This window comes from Malus domestica, chromosome 15, assembly GCF_042453785.1.
Source record: "Malus domestica chromosome 15, GDT2T_hap1".
NCBI classification, from domain to species: Eukaryota; Viridiplantae; Streptophyta; class Magnoliopsida; order Rosales; family Rosaceae; genus Malus; species Malus domestica.
This window is the reverse complement of record NC_091675.1, coordinates 17,790,136-17,807,788: the sequence shown is the minus strand read 5'-3', so window position 1 is coordinate 17,807,788 and position 17,653 is coordinate 17,790,136. Positions and strand designations below refer to the sequence as shown.

Here is a 17,653-nt window from a genome sequence, read left to right as displayed (position 1 = left end):
AACTAGTTGGCTAACAACGGTCATTTTTTTAAACACTAGTTTCTTTATCGAGAGCTTAAAAGAGTTTAGTTTTGCTTTGTAGCATTATATGTGAATAAAATGCATAATTTTCCCAATGAAGAAATACAATAGCATTATATATGAATACTATATTTAGGCAGATCCAAAGTTGCATACGCACTTTTCATGTCCTACAAATGCATTAAGATTACTTATCGCGCATGCTAATTCTTAAATTGTAGGAAGCTCTAAGAAAATAGGAAATTAATCTTGTTGATACACAAAATCAGTGAGGACGTTGGTACAACATAAAATGTTAAGTTTATGACATTCGCTAGATTGCTCCGGTAACTAGTGTGGATAAGTATGTAAATGGATAGAGACAGGGAAGCAAACACAAGATGTACGTGGTTCACTCAGATTGGCTACGTCCACGGAGTAGAGGAGTTCTCATTAATTGTGAAGGGTTTACACAAGTACATAGGTTGAAGCTCTCCTTTAGTGAGTACTAGTGAATGATTTAATACAAATGACATTAGGAAATATTGTGAGAGAATGATCTCTATTTATAGAAGAGAGTTTCTAGCTTTGTTCTGACATTGACACGTATCGTGTTGTGATTGGCTTCTGATGTTGATACGTGTTGCGCTATGATTGGCTTCTGATGTCGACACTTGTCGCACTGTGATTGGCCTCCTGGTTGGACGGAAACTCTTCTAGGTCTTTGACGGTATAACTTTGATCGGTGCTCAGTAGTTTCGGGATTGGTCAAGTATGGTACAAACAAATCTGATACCCCAGTCCGATCAGGTCTTTGTATCTTGTGCTTTCAACTATTTTAAAAACATTTCCAAACTAGCCCTAATAGTTTCTGTTGATGCACAAAATCAGTGAGGACTTTGGTACAACAAAAAGTGTTAAGTTTGTGACCTTCGCTAGATTGCTCCTGTCACTAGTGTGGATAAGTATGTAAATGGATAGGGATAGGGAAGCAAACACAAGATGTACATGGTTCACCCAGATTGGCTACGTCCACGGAGTAGAGGAGTTCTCATTAATTGTGAAGGGTTTACACAAGTACATAAGTTCAAGCTCTCCTTTAGTGAGTACTAGTGAATGATTTAGTATAAATGACATTAGGAAATATTGCGGGAGAATGATCTCCTTTTATAGAAGAGAGTTTCTAGCTTTGTTTTGACATTGACACGTGTTGTGTTGTGATTGGCTTCTGATGTTGACACGTGTCACACTATGATTGGCTTCTGATGTCGACACGTGTCGCACTGTGATTGGCCTTCTGGTTGGAGGGAAACTCTTCTGGGTCCTTGACAGTATAACGTTGACCGGTGCTCAGTAGTTTCGGGATTAGTTAAGTATGGTATAAACAGTTTCTATTTTCATAGTTTGATTGCTGAAACATTTTATTAGCTTGATTCCATTGCTTGTTCTATCATCGATCTCTTGGCAATGGAACAAGAGATCGATGATAGAACAAGCAATGGAATCAAGCTAATAAAATGTTGGGGGGTTTTGATACAGATGCCTAGGATTTAAAATTTTGAGATTAAACATTTATGCTTTTTAGAGTTTTGATTAAACATCTTCATATAATTTAGGTGCCACATGAATTAGAAGTAGCCTTTTTTATAATTTAAATTACCCAACTTGCCATTATATAAATATACCTTTTAATTCCTAGATAATACATCAAAACTCCTAAAATCTTGTAGATAAATATTGTAGAATTTAATTCCAATAAAAAGTCTTTCAAAATACCCATGAATGCGACTTGCCATTCTATTTATACCTTTTAATTTTCTTAGATAATATCTCAAAACTCCTAAAATCTTGTAGATAAATATTGTAGTATTCAATTTTAATAAAAATTCTTTCAAATTACACATAAAACGTAGATTTCTTCTTGGTACATATTTGATACGTTACTTAATATATCTTCTTGGTACATATTTGGTATGTTTGTTTTCTTTTTTGTATGTATTTGTTATGTTTATATTTATTTAAAAAAAAACATATTTGGTACATATATTTCCTCTTGATTAAACATATATTTCTCCTTGGTACATATTTGGTACATTACTTTATATATCTTCTTGGTACATATTTGGTACGTTCATATTTCTTTTTTGTATGTAATTGGTACATTTATATATTATTTTGGTATGTTTATATTTATTTAAAAAAACATAGTTGGTCCATTACTTTATATATCTTCTTAGTACGTATTCAATACGTTTAAATATATTATCTGAACATATCAGCCTCAAGCCTCCAAAAATAGAGAATACGTCTAATTATCTCATATGATATCAATATAAAATAGTGAAAACAACCACTAATTGAAATGGATGAGTCCATTCAAAATTAAAAAATGAGGATCACAAAATTCTAACGTGGGAGAAGAAACCATACAACTCAAACGTGGGAGAAGAAATTGGCTTCCTAAAAAAAGGCCACGTAAAACGATATATATGGAATTTAATAATTAACATTTTAAATTAAAAAAAAAACACAATAATTACATGTAATCTAAATAAATATAAAAATGCTGACATGGCTATTGTTTAGGCGTCCTAATCAAATTTCAAAATAGAACCAATGTTTAATCTAAAGAATATTAGAAAAGTGCAGGGGATTCTAATTTTCCCTAAAATATTGTAGCAATCAAACTATGAAAATAGAAACCATTAGGGCTGGTTTGGAAATGTTTTTAAAATAGTTGAAAGCACAAGATACGGAGACCTGATCGGACTGGGGTATCAAATTAATTTCCTATATTCTTAGAGCTTCCTACAATTTAAGAATTAGTATGCACGACAAGTAATCTTAATGCATTTGTAGGACATGAAAAGTGTGTATGCAACCCTAGATCTGCCTAAATATAGTTCCAAAACAAAACATAAACTAATTCTAACACGGAACATGAACCAACTTTGGTGCGGAGCAACATGCAACTAACAAACTGCCTATGCACACCATTCGAATTTGTGGACTAAACTAGAATTTCTCAGACAAAATTGGACAATGCAGTTTATATCACTAGAAAGCTACGGTACCATCTTTCCACAACACTTTACGACTTACGATTCCAACCACTAATGAGGAAGATATCACCATTTTACTACAAACAGTGCAAGCAGAGTTTTTTTATGGATCAGTAAAGTTCACCTTTTCAGGTTTAAACTTTCACCAGCACAAGGGATCAGAGCATGAACATATTCCCTTACAAGTATGGAAGCCCACTTTCACGCTACAAATCTTGGAAGTTGCATGGAAGGGAATGAAGGCTCATCCATCGGGTGATGAACCTTGGTACAAACTTTGGTAAAGCTCCAAGAGGTAAGTACTTTTGATTATTTAATTGTATATGTGATCAAATGTAGCTATATTACGTACTTTAAAGATTCTTAAACAAGATTGGAGCGTGAAATCATAACTGGTCATGTGCATAAGCTACAACTTCGATTAAAGTTAACCTCAACCATGTATAGTTATTACCTACTAAGCCTCCAATAAGTCCAAATCTAATTCATCAATCGACCGCAAGCCAAATCAACTTATTCAAGTAATAACATCCTATGCAATGAATTAGGCACCTAGTATGGGCCAACATCGAAAATTGCATATTCATGACATAAAACCCCCAAAGTTGGGGATGATATTTTCATATTGTCGCTATAGATAGCCAAGGATTGTGCAACCTTGCCACCCTTGTAGCAAACCATCATTCCCTCTTGCAAGGATATGAAATTTTAATCCTTGCATGATTTTGTTTATTCTATCTTACTCTATCTTTTTCGGTATAGGTCAAAAGCCAAATTACCATGAGGCATAACTTTGCCGGATTACTTGGAAACTATGTAAGAATGCAACTCTAAAAATTTCAAAGTACTAGAGTCAAAGGAGTTCGAGTGGACTTAAGTCGTATTAAGAGCAGTTATGATGGGTAAACTTTTAATGTTGGGACTTGGCCTTGCTATTCGATAATTCAACATAAATATTCGGCTTCCAAAAGTTTATGCAACCCAAAGGCTATGTGTTATATAATTCAAGCTCAGGCTCTAACCATTCGAGGGAATAATTAGAAGGGTAATCTGGAAATCATGCGAGTGGTGCCTTCGAATTGTACCCCTGAGTACAATTACTTATATCGTAGAGCAGCGTACAAAGTCAATAAACCTAGCAGCGATCTTGTGTTTAAGTAGGACTAAAATAGGCAACTAGACTAAGAATTCTCAAGATGAAATTTTCCAAATGGAACTCTATCTCACGAAGTAACTTGGTAAAATGCACTAAATTTATTGTGTGGGCAATGATTTTCTAGAGCCAGAGTAAGGTGGATTGGAATTTGCGTACCTCAGAAGTTCGATCATGGACTCACCAACCTCCATTGCAAAGATGACTAAACTAATCAGTGATGCCACTTTGATCATGTTCCGGAATTAGTGGATGAAGTCTGATCCTGTTCTGGAATCAGTTGGCGAAGTCCGACAACTTCGTTGAGATTGACCATACTTGTTCCACAAGATTCGGGAACCTAATTCAGCAAGGAATTAGCAAGTTTTGCTATAATCTTGGAGTCTTTAAAATCTAATGGTTGGCGTGCGCTGCAAATAATCACACTTTTAAGAGGATGCAATATCTACTTCCTAGATATCATCTAGGATTCTCCAGGTTTAACAAAGATTCTACTATCCTACAAGATCATCTCCTCGACTGGTATAAATCTAGGGTTTATCTCTGGTTACACAATCTTTGCACATATATTCTCTTACCCACTGCTTGAGTCTTAACATTGCACACACCCTCTGGTCTTTGGTCTACTCACGATTGTGTGTTCTTTTATAGGTAAACAGGTTTAAGCATCTCCACCTCCTACTGCGATGAGCAAATTTGGTTCTAACATATTCCAATTTAGAAATACTCGGGTTCGACGCATACTAAGGATCTGACAAAATGATTTCAAAGATGCTTTCAATCTCAAGCAACCAGATTCCTAACGGACTTTCAATATGGAGTTTACTAGGAACGATACATGGAATTCGAAACTAAGGAATATGTCCTTCTTAGTTATACATGTTGCACACATCAAATTCTTCGCCTGGACTGGGGCTAGGTAAAGGACAAATGAAATCTAAGTCATGCTAAAATCTGATTCATTAAACACTTAAGTTTATTTCCACAAGTCTTAGATTATTTGTACAAGTTCCTAAACTTGCTTTTAATTGAGTATTATTGAAGCCTACATCTCTGAAACTTTCTCAATTTAGATCAAATCCAATGAATCAAAGAATGCGATTTCGGACCACTCAAACAATATCAGGTTCTGGACCACTCAACAAAACCAAAATACAAAGAGGGATTCTGAACCACTCAACGGAATCGCAGAGTAGAAGGGATTTCAGACCTCTTAATGGAATCTAAGTGGATACGATTACAGACCAGTTAACGGAATCACGTAGTACAATGGATATCAGACCACTTAACGAAATCCAAAGAAGGATACGATTCTGGACCACTCGACGAAATCACAGAGCACGAGAGATTTCGGACCACTCAACAAAATCCAGACGGAGCAGGGAACCAAACCACTCAACGGAACCCTAGTGGAACCCAGTTCCGGACCACTCAACAAAACTGAGCGGAAGTCCAAGAAACATAACAACGGCTTGAAGAAACAAGACATGAATCAAGTTACTCTATTCAAAACGACTCAACGAGGTGAGAATTGAAATAAGATCAAAGCAACAAATCGCCATGACAATGGGTTCACGGTTTGCTACTAGCCCTCACATTTTACAAACAATTCAACATGCATTTCAAATCACATTTCACAAATATGTCTAATACAGAAGTCAAATCACATTTCATAATAATAAAGCAATGGCTAAATATTAAAAATCACACTTTAATAGAAATCAACTTTATAAAACCAAGTCATATCCACAAAGGATACTACATACGAAATCAAGGTAATAACCATATCACATATATTAAAATACTCACCAAGATAGGCCCGCAAAGATTCACTGAGTCTCTAGTAATATAATTTTAGAACTTAAGAACGATTACAAATATTTGGATCAAAGTTAACCCTAGTAATTCAATTAGGAAGATCCACTCACCCGATTTCCAATCCGTAAATTTCTAGAGTCCTTAATAATACGTATGATAACATATTAAAATTTAGTGACGATCTAACAGTTGGATCCTTGTTTGCTACATTAGTCAAGTGGCGGACCCTAGCAAAACTAGGTCCAATAGTGGAATTTCATCAAACGGATGTCAAATATGAAATCAGATTATCAAATTTAGCCTAGAAAGGCAAAGTTGGCCCACTAGCCATGCAATGGTTTCCGGCGAACAAAAACCCAATTTTTCGACTAACTCCAAAAATTACCAAATTTTACAAACATGTAGATCTCAATAAGGGAAACATTTTTCATACATAGGCTGAAGGCCACTTCAGCCTGGAAACACTTGAAATGGCTCTCGATCCGTTGGAACCCTAAAAGTAGGTGTTCTCGATTCGACCTCAAAACGAACTCCAACGCCTCAACCCATGCATGGCCTTTGTTCCTTAGGTTGATGGGAGTTGGTTGGTGGTGGTGCTACCTTCAAGATTGACAGATCGCCGCTGAGGAATCACCGCACCCATTGGTGCAGTTCTTCATGAATTCGAGCCCAATTTCATTGGTTTTGGGGTGGAATTAGAAGAGGGAGGGCCATGGAGTGTTTTCTAGGTGGTTGTTTGACGTGATTCACTAAAAAAACCTGACAAAAAACTGTCGGATGAGTCGAAGGGAATCGGGTCGGGTCGACATGTCAAAAGGGATCCCATGCTCATCTCCTCTCACTCTTCCCTCATTTCTTCTCCTTCCTATTCGGCAGTCTCTCTCCTTTCCCTCCTTTCTCATCTCTTCTCCCTGTTACAGCAACACACGTGGCTTGATCTCAACGGTCCCTGCTCCAGCAAAGCTGGAGCCTTTTAGAGATGGAGGGCCAAATGACCAAAATGCCTTTATTTTTGTTCGTTTATATCTCATTTGTTATAACTGTGTTCCACAAACGGTTTTCACTTACGTACTCGTAGGATCGAGCTCTGTTCTATTATTCTTAGTGTGACCTCATATGGTCTACAGATTTTTAACGATTACTTACCAAAATGGAAACTTCGTAATTAGTTTAATTAAAATCTAAAATTAATATAAATTCCCAAAAATAATATAAAATCTCGTTAATACAAATACGCAGTTTACAATAGTGAAATCCAGGAACAGAATTTCACAAGACTAGTCCAGCTCCATATCAATAAGAAGTGTTCGATACGCAAAAACGTCATTTTAGAGAGATTTTCTCTTGGTCCATTTGTAACTATTCATTCTCGAGCGGAGGGCACTCTAAAAAACATAGTTAAAGGTGTTGATGCACCAAATCAGTGAGGACTTTGGTACAACAGAAAGTGTTAAGTTTGTGACCTTCGCTAGATTGCTTCGGTCACTAGTGTGGATAAGTATGTAAATGGATAGAGACAGGGTAGCAAACACAAGATGTACGTGGTTCACCCAGATTGTCTACGTCCACGGAGTAGATGAGTTCTCATTAATTGTGAAGGGTTTACACGAATACATAGGTTCAAGCTCTCATTTAGTGAGTACAAGTGAATGATTTAGTACAAATGACATTAGGAAATATTGTGAGAGAATGATCTCTATTTATAGAAGAGAGTTTCTTGTTTCATTCTGACATTGACACGTGTCGTGTTGTGATTGACTTATAATGTTGACACATGTCGCGCTATGATTGGCTTCTGATGTCGACATGTGTCGCGCTGTGATTGGCCTCCTGTTTGAGGGAAACTCTTCTAGGTCCTTGACGGTATAACGTTGACCGGTGCTCAGTAGTTTTGGGATTGGTCAAGTATGGTACAAACAAAAGGCATTTGTGGGACCATGATTTTCTGGGCACATGCCATGTGGCACACAAGATGATTGGAATGGCGAAATTTTCCTTATCACATGATCATGGCCGCGCTTAGCACCTTGGGCCGAATTGCCTAGGGCTTAGGCAATCCGATATGGATCCAATAGGCTTTAGCCCATTGAGGAGTTTACTTGACTCCCAAGTAAAGAAACCCTCATGTCAAATCAGGATATCACTGGGTTTAAACAATATAATCATAATCTAAGGAGGATTGAATATCTTATCCAGGATTCATTATTAGGATTTAAGATGGGTATGAATTTTATATCAAAAGAAAATTAAAGAATAACCAAAATTTGAAGAGCAAATATGTAGATATGTCTCAGGAAAATTTAGTGAAGTACAATCTCGTTTACTAGCAACTGGTTTAGAAATTTTACCAACAATTAACTCTCTTGAGGCATTCTCTTTACTTTTACATAATGAAATCTGTTATAAGTGTCAAAATGTTGTATCTCATTTTAACAAAATTAGTATTAATAAAAAAGCAACAAGATGGGTTAACTTTGTTGATGGTAATATTGAAAATAGCTTTAAACCAGTTTTTGAACATATTAAAGAAACTAATAGTGCTTTAGCTGATATCATATCCAGATCATTCATTGACAAGAATGGAACAGTTCATAGCATCAAGTTCAAGTGATAGAAGATCACAAATTAGAGCACCACTTCAGAAAGGAATGATGTTATCACCAGCAGAATTAGAACCTGCTTATTATAATAATTATAGTATTATTATGCACTTAGTACATGAATATAGAACTTTGGTTCTTAGGAGCAAAGAAGTAGAAAGACAAATCAGCATGATTAGCGTGATTAATTTCCAAACACAAGAGGCTATTGAAGAAGTAAACCAACATGAACAACAAATAGTTTTTTAGCATCATTTTTAGAAGAAAATACAAAATTTTCTACCCGCATTAATTAGCAAGAGAAAGGTGTAAGCATTTAGCATTAGATATACAAAAACGTGTAATACAACATGAGTATGAATGAAAAAAATACTACATTTCAAGTAGCATTACAGAAGTTTCTTTTTTATTCTATAAATAATCCCAAGTCAGGATTTACACTTTTATTAAGCTTTAATACTTATTAATTTGGGAACTTTAACAAAAAGTTCCATGTACTGTTCATTTTAACGAAAAATTACATTTTTACACTAAAAAGTCAATCCTGGTACTATTCAATTTACCCTTTATTTTGTCCTTATCGTTAAAACTCAAATTTTTCAAGTCATTTTCATTAGTTTTCCTTATTAATTTGGGCACCTAGCCCAAAATCAAATCCATCGAAAAAATTGAAGATAGTTATGCATTCTTGGAACACATCATCAAATCAGCTTCGTTACTCTTTTTTGCTTTCATGTAGCAGTACCCTAGTCAAAGCTTCTTGAAAGGAAGTTTAATGGCTTCACACCAAATCCTTGCCTTGAGACCGTAGGACAGGACAAGTAGTGTTGCTCCGTATTAGGTAGGGCTAAGTAGGGGTGTGTTTGTTGGACTTGGATTGTCTGCCCTCCCATTTAGGTGCCCTCTTGTGCCCTCCTGTTTTGTGTGGTCACGGTTAAGCTACGTCAATATTTTATATTATTTTTTTATAAAAATAATAAAACAAAAATAAATAGTAATATAAAATGTTGACGTGGCTTAACCGTGACCACAAAAACAAGAGGGCACGAGGAGGGCACAGAAATTGGAGGGCAGACAATCCAAGTCCGTGTTTGTTTTGTTCAAGACGGCCATGTTAGTAGCGTGGAGGCTATCCCTGCTTCAATTAGCGTCAAAAGCAGAAATTCATTTTGATGAGTTTGTTTCCTAGTTTCCTTCATCTAGCTTCTGTTATAAGTGAATTTCTATGACCTGTTTTATATAAAAGGAAGCCATATGAAAGAGTCTGTAATGGGAAGTGGTCCATTAACGTTGCTTATCGTCCTTTATTAGTGGGTATTAACATGACAGAAGCTAGAGATATTTCAGTTTTTGCATGACCATATAGATTTTTTATCATTGACCAAAAACAATAAAGATATTTTTATCGCCCCATGATTATTACTAGAGCATGCAGACACACACGAAGTCGACTAGTAGTGGCCATTTACATTCATTTCTAAAAGATAAATGTTAAGGAAATTATTTTAAAAATGAGTTTTTTTATGGACTCTTCGATATTTCTTTTTTCATAATTTTCGTGACAACATTATAAAAAATTTTGTTAAAAAACATGAGGTGACAAAAAATCTATTAAGAATCCCACTTTAAAAAAAAAAAAATCTTTTGATCATTTCTCTTTTCCAAAACACATGGAAACATTTTTCACGTTATCACTTGGAGCATCACCTGCTCTAAATTATGGGTGACCCGACCCCTTGTAGTAGTTTTGACCAAAAATCAAAAAACATAATGGAGTAGAAAAAGTCCATACAAAGCCAAAGGTCGATATCGCTTTCCACCATTATTAAGGTGAACGGAATAAAATTAGTACGTCGACATCTTACATCTAATACTTATAATTTAAAAATAAAGATTTTTAGCTAAAATAATCTTTCAGATTGGCATAATTCCTCATTTTGGTCTCTAAGTTTTGAAATCAAATGAAGTGATCTCTGAGTTTGTCCACTATCAATCATTTTGATCATTCGGTGAAAAATTCTGTGAAATAATTATCAAAATGACAAAAATACTCTCAATTTAATAAACATGACTCAATTTAATAGAAATTTTTTACGGAATGACCAAAATGATTGATGGTTGACAAACTCAGAAGCTACTTCTATCGATTTTAAATCTTAAAGACTAAAGTGAAGAATTATATCAATCGAAGATATCATTTGGATTAAAAACCAAAAATAAAATAACTCAAGTTAGAGGGTACTTGTTTTTTAAATATATATTTACTTTTTATATATATTTTTGGAATTAATAATTGAATGTTGTCAACATCTTGACGCCCTCTGCTGTATAAATGATTCTTAGGTCGTTGTCGTTAGCCACTCAGAGAAGGGTCGACTCCAAAAAGGACTTACACGAAATGGGTTATCGTTTTATAGGAACTTAAATTGTATTATAAAGTGATTTCGTGTCCTATAAGTCGTTCTCATCCCCTTCCTCCCACGGTCGTGGTTTATTGACGTTTATGGAGCTTTTCTCTTCTTGTAAAATATGTACTAACCAAATGACAAAATTGCCCTTTGTTGGTAATATAATAGTAAAGCCCTTCCCCTTCTTTCTGGCACATGGAATTGGTCTTCCCCCGAACTACTACATAAAAAAATGAAAATGTAAAATAAAAAAAAACAATTTTTATCACAGATGGTTCTTAAGATTGACAAAACTCATTATTTTGATCTCTTATTTTCAAAATCAATCAATGTTATCCCGTTAAGATTATGTCAACTATTACGTTAGGTTGTATATGGGACCCAAAATCCAATCAAATGGTGACACATAGATTACACAAAATAAGAGTTTTTATCACAAATTATCTCTGACATTGATCCAACTCCTCATTTTGATCTCTAAGTTTCAAAAATCAATAAATTTAGTCTCTAACTTTCACTACCGTGCATCAATTTATTCCCTCCGTTAATGTGGTCCCACTAGTCCAATTATATGGCTCAACATGAATTAACTATAAGAAACTATTTTTTTAAGAGTGAACCAAAAGAAGAGTATTCCACGCTAGCATTTTTCTCGCACCCCACAACCTCATTTGGAAACAAAAATTCAATCTAAATTCGATAAAATCGAATCCAAATTCAATTCAAATTTGACAGGATTTCAAATTATAACCAACTAGAGAGAATGAGGTGTGAGTTTAGGAGGCCAAGTCCTTTAGTGGTGTCATGATGCCTTCTTTTTCCTTTTGATCATACCTTGATGAAGACGACGATGACTTCTTTTTTTTTTGTAAGTTTTGGTTTTTAGTTTCTTATTTTACTTTTAGTTTAAATCTTAAAAAAAATAGTTTCTTCTTATAGTTAATCCATAAGGCGCCATATTGATTGGATTAGTGAGACAAAAAATATTGACGAAACTCTAACAAAAGGATTAAATTGATGTGTGGTATTGAAAGTCAGGGACCAAATTTATTGACTTTTGAAACATAGGGACCAAAATGAGGACTTGGATCAATGTCAGGGATCATTTGTGATAAAAATCTTTATTTTGTATAATCCACGTGTCATCATTGTATTGGATTTGTGGGTACCACATACAAACTAATAAAATAGTTGACGAAATCTTAATGGAATGATCAAATTGATGTGCGGTAGTAAATGTCAGGAACAACATTGATTGATTTTGAAAGTGATGGACCAAAATAATGAGTTTGATCAATCTTAGTAAGCATTTGTGAAAGAAAAAAATCCCTAGAAAAAATGACATTGAGATTAGAGGCATTCATCACCACTCAAAAGATATAATAAACAAATGATGCAAAGATATTGGAACATCAGTTTGGAAGAGACGATGGAAGCAAGAGTTCATTTTGGTTTTGGTCCGCCTTCAATCTAGCGAAATGCCAAGAAAATTGTCTTAAAAGTGACTTTCTATGGATTCTCTGCTACCTCATGTGTTTAAAATAAAGTTTTATAATATTGCCACACGATTTGACGTTAGGTGGCAGAGAGCCCTTGAAGAGACCTATTTTGAAAGAATCTCATTAGCATTTCTCTCAATCGTTTTTCACGTCTGAAGAACTATTGTGAAAATATTACTTTGTAAAGCTTTAACTACTGAAATTTATTCACTCAACTAATTTGGTTGCCTTTCTTCATCTAATTTGATTACTTTTTAACAATTGTTACTATGTAAAATTGATGCTGCTGGATTGCCTTTTTTATTCTCTATAAGATAAGATTAAAAAGGTAATTTAGTAATAAATTATGTGAATAGTGTTCAATAATACGTACAGGGCTAATAAAAAACTCTTTTAATTTAATATTTATTTACATAAGCTTATAAAAAATCAAAGCAATGCGTTTTTTCTAAAGTTTTTTATAAATAATTTATTGTAAACTCAAACAGATATATTCTCGATATATATAAATAATTTAACTCATTTGCAATACAACAAAAATTTTATATTTAAGAGATAAGAAATTTCAAACAAACTCCAAATTTACATTAAAACTGCACGGTTTTACAACCAATTAAAAATTGAGAAAATAAAACATAGAAGACAGCCAATACTCTTTAACAAATTGTATTAGAATGTGCTATCCACACATTTCCTTTTACTTCTCACACACCCTTTGATAATTTCTGTCCGTTGATCTTCTTCAATTCATTAGATCCGACGGCTGAAAATAAAAAAGATGTGTGAGAAGTAAAATAGGGTATGTGGATATCACACCTCCATTGTATTTTGCTCCTTTATATCATAATGCAAGGGTATTATAGTCATTTAGAGTTGCAAACAAGAAACCAGGCCGCGTCGTTTTCAATGACAAAAATGGGCCCTCAATTTTCTGTGGGCTCACACGGCCGTGGTTTAGTAATTATTGTTGTTGCCCAATCCCTTTGGATTTCTGACACGTGCAGCCAATCCACCGATGATAATGCTAGGAATCTTATGTGGGCCCCAACTAAACATGTGGTCCCAGAAATTGGAAAAGGACATTTCTGAACAATTGCCTCTCTTTGACAAGTGAGTTTTGATTGGAACCAATTTTATTATAAAATACCTAATAATAAAAAGAAAATTTTTATTTAAATCCATCTATTTTTTTTTACATCATACTTAAATTTTAAATATTAATTGTCTATTTTACCTTATTTTATAATTACTATTAAGTAAAAATTAAATTAATAATAAAAATTAAATTTATCAATAGACGCACATACTATAATTAAACCCTAGCATCACCCTTTGTTTATCCTAAACTCATTCTGACTAAAAATCTAATAGCTCTGAAAGAGAAAAACAAGATTTTCTATTAATGAATGGTGATTTTGAAGTTTTTAATCCTCCAACTAAGGTATGACTCGATGTATGAATATTTTGTTTGTTTGCTTCTTCTTTGGATTAAATTTCATACTTTTTATATTATATTGTATTTGTTTTTCTCTGTCGTCTGTATGCGCCCCAAAACACTAGTGCAATGACTTTTGATTAGTACTCCAAAGACATAAAACTTGATTCTTGGTGCAAATAAAGATTGCTCAACCTTAACCATGAACTAGCGGGTGGCATGTCTTGCACCTTTTTTATTCGAAATAGCTCCAATTTGTTTATTTGTTTATTAACATAGCAGCAAAACAGCCAGCCCTATGTCACTTCAAAGTTTATTAAAAAGTACATGAAAATGCTCGATTTTAAAATGACTAAAATGGAGCTTGCATAACATTCTCTTGACAAATTCAAGTCTGCGGAATTATCTCTTGGATCCCAAGTCCATGGATGGGTTGTGGTAGCAAAAAGAAAAGAAAAAAAAAAGCCATGGACATGCTAGTCCTATACTACATAAGCAATTATAGAGGGGCAAATGACGCCTCTTTGAAGAAAAAAAAACATTCAATTAGATGTGTTATTTTATAAAGAGAATGGGTGTAAAGATAATTTTACATTTTGAATTGGGTTTGAAATGGTAATTTAGGTAATAATTTGAGTTTAAAAAGATATTAATTCTTTAATAAATAAAATAATATGGATGAAGAGAATAAGTTAGATGTAGAAAAAAGTTAAACGAGTTCAAATAAAATTTTCCTAATAAAAACTTAAATACTTAAACACAAAAAAGTAATTTATGCACTCAGCTTTTTTTTTTTATTCTTTTTATAGAGAAATTAACTAAAAGTCTAAAATGCAACACTTACAAATTTCATTATTTAATGAATTTGTTTTTAGCATTTGATTTTGAACAGTTGAGCAATTGACAATTATAAATTCATCACTTTAGTTAGCTTTTTCTTTATTAACAGGTGGATTAAACAAATTAAATGAGAATGAAAGGATTGCCTATAATAATTACGTGTATATAATATCATCAATGTCTAAAAGTCGAGATGCTAATTATATTAAACACATGTAGGTATCGTAGCCAAATTCAAGAATTAAGTATAGAAACAATAATAAGAGGGTAAAAATATAAAACATGAATAAGGAGGGAATATGATAAGACTTACTTTACTTTATGGGAAATGAATTCGATATGATGAGAAATAATATCCTAAACACTTTTTCTTTCTTTTACGCTCCTCCTTGTATTTGTCTCAAAAAAAAAAAAACGTTATTCTTTATATATTTTCGTTGTTTCGTTTGCTTTAACAAAAATAATAAATGTTGTATAAAACGTAAAAAAAGTATGTTTATCATATGGGGTTTTTGAACTTTAATCCCTCAAGAAGATTAAAATTAAAAAAAAAACTTGGTGTTAGATTAAATATTGATTTTAGTCCTTAATGTGCCCTTAATTCAAAATAATTAATGTGCATTTTATTTAATGTCTCCTATTAAATATTTAAATTTATTAATACACAAATTTTAATTTATTTTTTGACCAAAAAAGAGTTTTTTAATTTATTAATTTTATTTAACATTCTTCAAACTTGAAAGACTCAATTAATGTACCTAAATGTTAGTACCGAAATATATTATATTGAACTAATATATTTAAATGTTAGTACCAAAATGTATGTACTTAAATATATGCACCGAAATGTATTAATATTAAAATAATGTACCTAAATGTATGTACCAGAATGTATGCACTAAAATGTTAGTACCGAAAATGTATTACATTGAATTAATGTACCTAAATGTTTGTATCGAAATGTATGTACCGAAATGTATGTACCTAAATGTATGCACCGAAATGTATTATAATGAATTTAATATACCTAAATGAAGAAGATAAAGTACATCAAAATATATTGTATAACAAAAATTAGTTTATCTAAATGTTCACAACAAAATATATTACGATGAATGAAATTAAAATAAAAATTATAATGAAATAAAATTAATACATTAAAAATTAGAAAGAAAAAGATAAATAATTAAAAAATCAAAATATAATTAATAAATGAGGTTATTAATGTATCAAGGGACTAAAATTAGATTTTGATCTTACTCATGGTTTTAATCAAAAAGTCATCTTTGCCAAGAATTAAAATGAAGTTTTCTATATTGGGTGTTTGAAAACAATCATAACTTACAGAATTCTAATGAGAAATGTTAAGGAAACTTTCTTAAAAGTGAGATTATTTCTAACACTTCATATTTTTGATACAATATTTTATAATATTAACAGGATAATTGACGTTAAATTGTGAAATGTCAGAGAATTTATGGAGAGTCGCTTCGAAAACCAAACCACTAAGTCCACTGTCCACCCACTCCTCCATCATATATTGGTGAACCTGAAAAGCTTAAAAGCATTCCAAATACACTCAAACACTTCCATTTCAATCTTCTTAAATTGGGAGGGAGCCTAAACATAAAATTTGTACACAAAAGTTATGTTGAAGTTTGGCAAGAGACCTCTCCCGATGGTCGGAAGGATATCGGAACTCCTAGTTTCCGGCAGCAGTGCCGGGTTTTCTGACACGGGCACAAGCCCTAGAGGTCCACTGGACCTCAAGATACAACCTACTTCAAGTCCTAGAGGCGTAAAGAGCTATGACGTTGGTGGTGTTGGGTTGGGAATAGTAGCTGCCCTGGAAAAATCAACCCATAACGGACGTGAAATATTGGCAAAATACGCTGTGTTCTGTCCGAACACGAACCGGTCCGACCCGATTCCGGTGAATTCGGGTCAAAACTGTGATGGGTTTTCATCAGGAGGTGTCCAAGAATTTGAGGAAGATAGTTCAGAGAATTATACTTACGTGACTCTACGTGGACAAAAAAAGTCATGCACAAAGGTGTACTACGACGGTGATGACTGCGCAGGAAGTGCCAGGCACCGCCGTGCCAGTTGCGGTGGTTTGACTATATGTGCTGATGATCTTGAAAGTTCGGTTTTTCCTACATCGGATTTCCTCAGTTGCTGCCATTTGTGCAAGAAAAACCTCCATGGCAAGGACATATACATGTACAGGTATTCCACAATCTTAACAACTTTTTCTTGTTCTTTATTAAAGCGATATTCTAATTAACCTAATCTAAACTACTGGATAACTATTCGAACTTGAGTACAAAGAGTGGTTTGTGAAACCTTTTCTTGTTAGTGTTTAACACTGTTTTGTTGGGATTTATGTTTGATTATGTCATTAATGTTTCCTGTGATGTTTTTTTTACAGAGGAGAAAAAGCATTTTGTAGCACAGAATGTCGGTCAACCCAGATAGTTGCCGACGAGAGGAAAGAGCAGTGCAGATTAGACGCTTCGAGATCTCCGGATGTTTCGAGCTCGTCTTATTCCAAAGATGAGATCTTCTCTACTGGGATTCTTGTGATTTAAGGCAAAAAATTACATAGACGGCCATACACTATACATTTATATATAATATATGAGGATATTAGTTTGTTTGTTTTTCCAATTAACAAGAAAAAAGAAAGAGGAAAAGAGAAGGAAAATTTTGGATAAATCGTATCAATCAAGCTTGTATTTTGATCAATTTGAATAATAAAGAATAAGTGTACACCTTGATTTCAATAATACTTGGATGGATGGATGAGTATTGTGCTTATGCTAATCTAACGGTTCA

General features: G+C 33.5%; 1 protein-coding gene across 1 annotated transcript; it reads left to right on the top strand.

Moving 5' to 3' along the window:
- The first annotated feature begins 16,273 nt into the window (after positions 1 to 16,273).
- On the top strand, positions 16,274 to 17,604 carry LOC103400918 (FCS-Like Zinc finger 13-like). Its single transcript, XM_008339609.4, has 2 exons — positions 16,274 to 17,044; positions 17,247 to 17,604. The coding sequence occupies exons 1-2, from the start codon at positions 16,464 to 16,466 to the stop codon at positions 17,404 to 17,406; spliced, it is 741 nt and encodes a 246-aa protein (XP_008337831.1). The 5' UTR covers positions 16,274 to 16,463; the 3' UTR covers positions 17,407 to 17,604.
- The last annotated feature ends 49 nt before the right edge of the window (positions 17,605 to 17,653 follow it).

Bases quoted from the DNA above. Each gene is read 5' to 3' on its own strand.
- LOC103400918 (XM_008339609.4), top strand. From the start codon at position 16,464: ATGTTGAAGTTTGGCAAGAGACCTCTCCCGATGGTCGGAAGGATATCG. The intron at 17,045-17,246 runs GTATTCCACAAT...TTTTTTTTACAG, and splicing joins AAGGACATATACATGTACAG to AGGAGAAAAAGCATTTTGTA.